We start from the raw sequence: 10,092 nt of genomic DNA on the forward strand, positions 1-10,092 counted from the left end.
GTGGACAGCGCTTGATTGGAGCCAATTTCATCCTACAACAGGACAATGACCCTAAACACACCTCCAAATTGTGCAAGAACTATTTAGAGCAGAAGCAGGCAGCTGGTATTCTATCGGTAATGGAGTGGCCAGCGCAGTCACCAGATCTGAACCCCATTGAGCTGTTGTGGGAGCAGCTTGACCGTATGGTACGCAAGAAGTGCCCATCCAACCAATCCAACTTGTGGGAGCTGCTTCTGGAAGCGTGGGGTGCAATTTCTCCAGATTACCTCAACAAATTAACAGCTAGAATGCCAAAGGTCTGCAATGCTGTAATTGCTGCAAATGGAGGATTCTTTGACGAAAGCAAAGTTTGATGTAAAAAAGATCTTATTTCAAATACAAATCATTATTTCTAACCTTGTCAATTTCTTGACTCCATTTTCTATTCATTTCACAACGTATGGTGGTGAATAAGTGTGACTTTTCAGGAAAACACAAAATTGTTTGGGTGACCCCAAACTTTTGAACGGTAGTGTATATATATATATTTATTTATTACACAGTATCATTATTTCTACTTAATAAATCACATAAATCACAAATGGTAATTGTAAAAAAGTAATAACCACTGATATTTGCAATCAGAAAAGTAATCCTATGTAGCATGGAAAAAATAATTTTACTGACTTACCGAGGTACATAAATCACTTTAGCCAATGCTACAGTGGCTCTGCTGCAGATTGGTGTGCAACTGAAAAGTCCTTTCCAGTCAAGTCAAGTAAATGTAGGGCAGGACGATATGGCCAAAATGTTATCACGGTAATAAGTTTCATATATTTCCATATCGATAATTATCACAATAAGCAGGGCTTGACAATAACGGTGGCACGATGGCCCAGGGCCAGTAAAACGTCGGGACAGTTGAACTAGCAACTCACTGGCCTGATCAGGCCAGTGCAAAAACATTAGTATTAAAAAAAAGAAACAACATCCTGCAGTTGTTTTGCAGCTCTTGGCGCACACCGATGTCCAATCCAGAGTTATAGTTACGTGACGAGAGGTTGTCAAATGTTATTTCTCTAATCTCAATCATGCGGCAACCTCTGGGTCTGAAAGTGAAACCATGCAGATGGAATTTAAAGCTGCATTCTCTCTAACGGCCAGCAGGGGGTGAGTTCCATTAGAAATAATGGTAAAATTTTGCTACTTCTCAGCTGATTTATTACCTCAGTAAACAAGTTTAAATGAGTTTATAGTCTCAGTCGCTAGTTTCAAGTCTTCAACACAGCATGATGTTCATTTAGTATATTATGGTCCTATTTAGAGGAAAATAGACAATAATGCAGCGTATGCTTTTGGGCGGGACTCCCTTGTGATTGACAGGTTGCTACCATGGCAACCTGTTCATCAGGATAGAGGCATCTCGTGTCTGCTGCTCTGTGTACATTGGCTGATGGCTGTCAGCAGGAGAGCACGTCATGTTTGAGTCTGTTAGTATGTTTTGTTTTAAAAGTAAATTGTTTTGTTAACCTTTTTATAATTCTAACTGTGATTCCATTTTAGTTTAGTTTTTTTATATCCAGGATGTATTTAATAAACGAATAAACACTTTTGGAAGGAGGGACAGTAAAAATTGTCTCCAGGCCAGTAAGTTTCAAACCCACTGGCCCGGTGGGGCCCTGATAAGTATCAAATCGTTATTTCTTTCAAGTTTAAAGGCTGATTTTTGCTTCGAAGTAGAAGAAACCATGATGGTTAATTGTAGTTTAAACTCTTCTTTATGGTCAAATCTCAGGTAGAACATTCAAAACAATTGTGCACGAGTAAAATCAAGTAAAAGCTTTTTTCAGTCATTTTTCCTCAACAAAATAAACATCTTACAGGGTATATACACAGGAATCCTGAAGTAAAATTCAATACCTTTTTAAGACCTTTTCAAGACTTTTTCAACATATTTTAAGACTGCCGTGCCACTTTGAGCTGTAACCGATTAAATCAGCCACACACCTTTAAAAGGGACATTTTTGAGGTTTTAAAAGAAATTTAAGTATGTTTATAAATTATTTATTGCCTATATGTCATCAGGTTGTAACACCACCTACAGGCATTCACCAACTTTCTCAGTTGCCTATATCAGCCTGTATGGGCCAACAGTTTTCTATGTGCAACTGTCTTACATAAGCTATGACGTTTGTACGCAATATTACAGCAAATCATGTGAAACAGTATCATTTTGTGTTTTAGTTGGTTTAAACTAGATAATGTGAACTTGCCTGCAATGATGTGTGATAACTTTCACTGTCACTTGATCAACACAACAAAATTCAAATAGGGCAGGAGGGAACAAAGATGAAGAGAATAAACTGAGTAGTGTAGGCGGTGTAGCACAGGCACAACCTGGAGGAACTAGTCTAAATGACTGTATTAGTATAGCCTAATATTATAACATTAAATTAAAAGTATATTGTTAATGTAATAGTAAACTTTAAGTTTGATATTAATATATTCATTATGTTACTATATTCAATAGAATTTCATATAATAGAATATAACTTACTACTAGTATAATATTAATTCAAATTACAGCTGCTTCAGTTTGGGGTTGTTTTTTATTCATTAACTTTGTGCAAGAAAAATGCGTTAGGCTACATGATAGTCTCCAACCTTGATTTTGGGCTACTAACTCGTCAATAATCATAACTGTTTATACAGAACATTGAGTTCAACATTTATAAAGTTTGTTGCAGCACAACAAGGTTTATTTTTAATCCCACTCCATCCAGTCTGTGATTGTTTTGTTCATAAAAAGTGACATTGACGAGAGCATGGCCTTGAAAAGTTAAATTTGTTTCAATAAAAAGCAGAGATTTAGCTAAATAGCCAGCTAACGTTAGCCAAACCCACACGCTCCTTGACTTTTCCCTGTTGTCTTCTGTCTTACCGATTCTGCTGCTGGTGGCGCATCTCGATCTTGTTTTTCAGGAACGGGGCTGTTCAGGTGGCCACAGAGCGACCGGCCAACCAGGTTAATCCCGATACTCCTGAGCGCCACTCCAACTATGTTTTGGACGATTAACATTGCGGGTCCGGTGGGGTGGGAGATTGCGGTCGGTTGTACTCGTAAATCATTTTCCGGTTCGCATGGATTTATGCGAATGTTTAAGAGTGAAATAAGCGCACGGAAGATCCCTGCGCCTAACGTTACAGAAAGGAATCACAGTCGCTACTCACTGCCTATCTAGTATTTTTGGCTATGCATTATAAATAAATCCGTTCGCAAACAAACTTTTGGACAAACAGCATTTTCACATTGAAAAAAATGTCTTCAAAATTTAATACCTTGTTAAATGGCGATTAAGACTTATTAATACTTTTTAATGGCCTTCAATTTCGCAAATTTGATTTATTACCTTTTAAGACTCTAAGACCCCGCAGACACCCTGTCTTAACAAAAAAAAATTAAGTTTTAATTCAGGTATGATTCAAGTGAATAAAATTTATTAAATTTTTGTTGAACATTTGTTATATTGTTATTGAAATAAATTGGTTCTGTGGTGCAACAGGACCAAAATTCAGTTGTGGCTGCAATATGTTATAATGTACATATAATACAGCACCGACTGATGTGGGTTTTTGGGGGCTGATGCCGATATTAAAGTGAAGAAGAGATGATTTATGAGCAGATATTTTGATTTTGAAAATGATTTGGATAGTAGACCCCTATCCTGTATAAACTACAGGCCGATTTTGAAAGCTGTTCTGTATCTGGGCTATAATACCTTTTCCTGGATGGATTATGGAAAAAACTGCCTTAGATTACAGTCTTAACAACATACAAACAATTGCACATCAACAAATATTTACACTGCACATTTTCAAGGAGCCTTTCATTGTGGCCAGCCTAAGGCCTTTCATTCATCAGCATCTTGATATGCCACACCTGTGAGGTGGATGGATTATCTCAGCAAAGGAGAAGTGCTCACTAACACACATTTTGACAGATTTGTGAACAATATTTGAGAAAAATAGGCCTTTTGTGAACATAGAGAAAGTCTTGATATTTGAGTTCAGCTCATGATGAATGGGGGCAAAAACAAAAGTGTTGTGTTTATAATTTTGTTCAGTACACATGACTGACTGTATACAACAAGGACCTGCAACTTTGAGATTTGACACCAATGTTGTGCATTTGAAAGAGCAGCTAGATAACTCAGTTTGGCAGGAAGCCTTGTTCGATACTTGTTCAGCTCATGTTTATTTACATGTTCCCTCTGGTTTAATCATTTCTGACGCATCAACTGTAACTACAGACAAGCAGCTAGCATATATGTTTAGAATACTATTACTGCTCATTTATGTTAGCACTCTTCCACTGATAAATATGGCATTAGTTCGCTTTGTGGCTAATCTAATTTAGCAACATGCAGCCTTAGCTGCAGTAAGTGATGTTAGAGAATATTTAAAAGTGATGAACTAGGGAGAAATGATAGGACTGTTCACCAGAACATTCTCTCTTCTGTTGTTGGTTCTGCATGCTCTTCTAAGCGCCCTCTGGTGGGCAAACTATGAAACACTCGTGACATGAATGAAGGCTCCGACATTCCGTTTCTTTTTACAATCATCATTAAGTGGCTTTATCTGCAATTAGCTCATATCGGCTGACCAATTAATGGGTAACAATATAATGTTATTCGTGCACTGTAAGTATACTGATTTCAATAAATCATCTAATTTAAATAATCCAATTTCAATTAGCCCAACACCCCAATTTAGAATAGCTAAGTATTTTAGCTGAGTCAATTTAGTTTTTGCAGCATATATATTCAGTTATTAAGGATTACAAGTAGTCTAAATTACCACAGTCCTCTGCTATGCTGATCTAAAAGAACAAATGCCATGCTAAGCTAATGTGATGTTTGCTGTAGTTTTTTCTAAATCGTTCAGCCCTACTCAGAGCTACCCATCTCAGAGTGTAAAAATCACTGGTGTACTGGAAAACTAACAAGGATTTCTTTCCTGCCCTCACAAGAGCTTACCTCTCTGCACCCAGCATCTGAATACACCTATCAACCTATTAAATACGCTAATAATTATTTTATTTCAGCCTGCTCATAAATGTGTTAACGAATTCATATAATGTTATGTGTGTAATGATATTTCAGTTGTTCTTCTAGACTTACTTTAGGCTACTTATTGCATTACTCCTCGGGGGTATTTTGTACTGCTCAGATGCTATCTCATACTGTGCAGTTTCACAGTGTTTATATCCTAGGTTACCAATACACTACAAAGCAGTTAAAATGACCCGCTATAACAAAACCAAAAAAGATGGTTATCAGCCAATTTGGCTCAGAGTTACTTATATCTACTAGTACTAATAGAAACTTTTATCATACAGGGATGACTTGTTTGGATTATATTGTGTGTCAGTAATCAAGGGCTTTAGAAATAGACAAACACTTAATGTTTAAAAGAAACATTTAGTATGAGCAAAAATGAAGGTCACAGAAGTAGATAATTCCAAAACCAAATACATTCAGTAACTTCTGGGATGTTACTTTTGTTAGTCACATGATCACCTTGTATCATTTGTCACTCACAGGTTTCAAAACTGATGTATTATCTACCTTATATGGATACATTACGTGATTTTCTTTTGCCTTCATCTTATAATGTAAATGTTGGTACACACAGGTCACCTTCTATCTAGTATAATGCCAGAGGTAGGGTTCCCCTACCTCTTCTGGTTGACAGGATCAAAAGACACCAGTAACATATAGGGCTAAAACAAGCTTCCTCTGCCATCCCCTCTGTGTACATGCAGCTTTTGAATGCAATATCCATATTGTGTTTTCAGTATCTCACAGTACTATGGTGTAATTACAGTAGAGAGCTTTAAGCTAGAGACACCCTAGCATTGTGTGACTATGAGATGGGAGATCAACCTCTGAAGTTATGCTTTAAATCTGTCTAAGGATAAATTTAGGCATGGGTTTGCACAGATTCAAGGGTGAAGACGATGTTCTTTACCTTTAACGTTATACAGAAACGTATATTTAACTGTATAAAGAAACTTACCTTTACACACTCTAAAGTGAAGAAGGGGAGGACAGTAACCCACCGAGATTTCGGCTACCTGCGTCGGTCACATGATGCTAACTTTAGATATTTTAGAGAAATGCACACAAGATATGATGCTGTGTACTCAGAGGACCCTTGTTCTGGGAAAAGTCAGAGCCAGCAGCTAGCTAAACGTTACAGTGGTATCGTTAACGTAACGTCTCGCGGAGGTCGATAACAGCGAAGTTAAACCCGTTTGCTTTGTTAGCGTTAATCTGAGCTAACTTTATTACCCTAGCCTTCTGGGTACGTACCCTGATGAAATGCCCTCTTTGTGGTCTGTTGTGGAGAAAATGGCTATCCGGTGCTGAAGCCGAAAATGGTCCACAAGGGCGAGGTGGCAAGTGTCCAGGAGGAGGAACAACACAGGGCCCCCCGAGTCTGAAAGGAGGACCGTGGGGTGGTGGGGGTCCGAAAGGCGGCGGCCCGTGCGCAGGTTTACCTGGGTGGTACATGTTGGTGCTCAAGAGGGCAGGCTAACTCCCGTATCACCGAGAGAAGAAACCAAGTGGAAGGAAAAAATTACAACAAATGTGCTTTTCCACACAATTGCGCGTATCTGGCTTTACTGTCTGCACCGACAGGAAACGCGTTTCTTCTTCTTTGGATTAGGCAGACTACAAACTTAAATGGCGTATTGCTGCCCTCTACTGTTTGTAGCACGAATGAATGGCGGGAGTATTATCCTTTGTCTCTTTAAATAAACGATATTATTGTTTATGCCTATATTCCTTTTGTTACACTGTGTTGCAGTTTCTGTGGTTATATCTACAGTGATAAATCTTACAGCCACTGGCCACTTTATTAGGTACACCTTAATACTGGGTAGGATCCCCCTTTGTCTTCAGAACTGCCTTAATTCTTCCTGACACACTTTCAACAACTTACAACAACTCAGACGCTTCGGTCCATATTGACATGATAGCAGCATCACGCAGTTGCTGCAGATTTGTCGGCCCAAAGGTGCTCTACTGGATTGAGATCTGGTGACTGTGGAGGCCTCGGGAGTTCAGTGAACTCATTGTCATGTTCAAGAAACCAGTATGAGATGATTTGAGCTTTGTGACATGGTGCATTATCCTGCTGGAAGCAGCCATCAGAAGATGGTACACTGTGGTCATAAAGGGATGGACATGGTCAGCAACAAAACTCAGGGAGGCTGTTGCGTTTAAACAATGCTCAACTGGTGATAAGTGGCCCAAAGTGTGCCAAGAAAATATCCCCCACACTATTACACCACCAGCAGCAGTCTGAACCGTTGATACAAGGCAGGACGGATCCATGCTTTCATGTCGTTTATGTCAAAATCTGACCCTACTATCTGAATGGCGCAGCTGAAATCGAGACTCATCAGACCAGGCAACGTTTTTCCAATCTTCTATTTTCCAGTTTTGGTGAGCCTGTGTGAACTGTAGCCTCAGTTTCCTGTTCTTAGCTGACAGGAGTTGCACCCGGTGTGGCCTTCTTCTTCTGTAGCCCATCTGCTTCAAGGTTCCACGTGTTGTGCGTTCACATTCTCTTTTTCAGACCATTCTCTGTAAACCCTAGAGATGGTTGTGCATGAAAATCCCAGTAAATCAGCAGTTTCTGAAATACTCAAACCAGCCCGTCTGGCACCAACAACCATGCCACCTTCAAATTCACTTAAATCCCCTTTCTTCCCCATTCTGATGCTCAGTTTGAACTTCAGCAAGTTGTCTTGACCACGTCTACATGCCTTAATGCATTGAGTTGCTGCCATGTGACTGGCTGATTAGCTATTTCTGTTAACAAGCAATTGAACAGGTGTACCTAATAAAGTGGCTGGGGAGTGTATATTATTGATTATGCCTATATTCTTATTGTTGCACTGTATTTTGCAGTTTGTGTGGTTACACCTAAAGTAATAACTCTGATCCATCTTAAGTCCTTGTGGATATTATAGAAACCAGATGTCGGTTGTGCTGAAGTAGTTTCCACTAAGAGTGGCCAGACAGTCTGACTAGTGTGGTAGCAGGTGCGAATCCTTGAAGGTCCATAATGAGCTACCTGAAATCAGAGCAATGCTTCACCTTTTTCCACAATAGGGCAAGAGGGGAAGCATAGTCACTCAATGATTTAGATGCTGTCGTTCCATTTCTGATAAAACCTGATACAGTTTTTGGTAATGAGGTGGTGGTACCCAGCGGTAGGAGAGCAGAATGGTCTCTCAGTGAGCAAGATGCAAGCATGGAATCTGTTGTCTCACCACAGTTTAATGCATTTTTGAGAAGGTGTCATTGTATTTTTTCAAGCATCTCAATCAACTTCTCTTTCCCCACCTGTCCAGCATGCCACTGGTGAATATCAATATCAGTGAGTCCAACCTTTTGTAGCCATTGTGTGAAATCCATTGGCTTGGCATGAACATTCTTTTTCTCCTGTTCATCTTTTTCAGGTTGGCTGGTGCTCTGGAAAACTTCAAAGTGTTAGTGACTTTCATTTAGGATCTATCAATAACCCCACAATATGATAGAAGAAGAAACCCTTCTTCTGTGCCCACACATCTCCTCACACAGTGCGGCCCAGGCAGTTTTTCTTGATGTGGTTTGGCTCAAAGCATGCCAAGCATCTGCGCTCCCGCTTGCAGTGTGCAAGGGTGGAGTGCTCCAGGGACTGGCAGATCCTGCAGGTTTGTGTGTGTATTGTTTCTTAGTCTGGTCATTAATACCTCGTGTCTATTTCCTCTTGTTTCCCCATTCACTCAATACCCATATTTATTTGGGTATTATTCGTATTTCTCTGTAATGTAGCACAGTGATACCAATGTTACTTAAAACATCCTGTCTCAGCTATGGAATTCAAATCCTTTTCTGATGCCCACAAAATATATAGTTAAATAATTAAATTAATATCATAAACGTGTGACAACTATTTGACTAGGAACACCTTTAGCCTGGGGCAGCCCTAGAACTGTGTCCCATAACAAAAGCGTTAGCAATCAACTCGCGTCTGCTACAACGTTCCCAACCTCTTCTTCTCTGCTCTATATTCACTGTCATTTGCCCTTTTATTGTGGCTGTGCGTCCGCCTGTTTTTCCTGTCCGGCCATCTTAACTGCTTCTGCACTTTTCCTTCACTTCACAGCTTCATTAAAGACTGTGGTTCCCTCCCCAGTTACCAGTTAGACATAGTTCAATTGGTCAAAACACGGCTTTTGGTCTCACTCCCTCTCCACACTTATTCATGCTCCCCACCACATCTAGCATCTTCATCTTCTGTTCCCTTTGCACACCTTAGTCACATACCCCAATCCCTGGCAGTTAAAATATCTCATTGGCTTTGGTTTGAACTCTGTCTCCGGTGGGAGAACCTTTGTTTCAGACTATTGAAATGTCCTCTATTTTTTCTCTGCATGTTATCCTTTTAGCAATTTTTCATTCTGCCTTTTCAAGCTCTCCAGCAGTTCCTTACAAAGTAATCCACATTTTTTTCCCTTGCACCCTCTGCACCCCCACTATTACTATTTTGACTTCTCCATCTGCTCTTAATGCTGCACACTATAAGCAAGTTTCCATCTCCCAAAGCTCTTGTATTATTCACTTCTCCAACTTGTCCTCTAATTTTTTGTTAGCATCAGTGGATCAACTTTCTTTACTCTCACCTCTCCACCCCCACTCCCCATTCTCTGAGCTATCCCTGTCCTTTTTTTCCTGTTACAGCTACTCACCTTCCTGGCTGTACTCCCTGTCCCTTTTCCCATCTTCCTCACTAAACTCAATGCTGTTGTGGTCACAATAAATCTCCCTCCATGTCATCCTGTCAGACTTCATAAGAAATTCCCAGCCTGTATGCGGAGATCGCTATCAGGAAACTTTCTGGAGAAAATAATTCAAAATAAAGGTCTACATTTGGTCAGTAGTTTTAAATCACTTATTAAATGATATATTTCAAACCACTAATCTGCAACATAAATTAATGTGCAGGAGCTAATGGATGCAACTAATACAAATAGTACCAGACATAAAATAT

General features: G+C 39.6%; 1 protein-coding gene across 2 annotated transcripts in view; it reads right to left on the reverse strand.

The window, feature by feature from the left end:
• si:ch211-195b21.5 overlaps positions 1 to 6,702 on the reverse strand; it is a 22,295-nt gene extending 15,593 nt beyond the window's left edge. For both annotated transcript variants that reach the window (XM_046071144.1, XM_046071143.1), the window contains exon 1: positions 6,357 to 6,702. In XM_046071144.1, the coding sequence (XP_045927100.1) occupies positions 6,357 to 6,557 (201 nt within the window). In that variant the 5' untranslated portion in view covers positions 6,558 to 6,702. The remainder of the gene's footprint in view (positions 1 to 6,356) is intronic.
• Between the last annotated feature and the right edge of the window lie 3,390 nt (positions 6,703 to 10,092).

Source organism: Micropterus dolomieu, linkage group LG15 (assembly GCF_021292245.1).
Source record: "Micropterus dolomieu isolate WLL.071019.BEF.003 ecotype Adirondacks linkage group LG15, ASM2129224v1, whole genome shotgun sequence".
NCBI lineage: Eukaryota > Metazoa > Chordata > Actinopteri > Centrarchiformes > Centrarchidae > Micropterus > Micropterus dolomieu.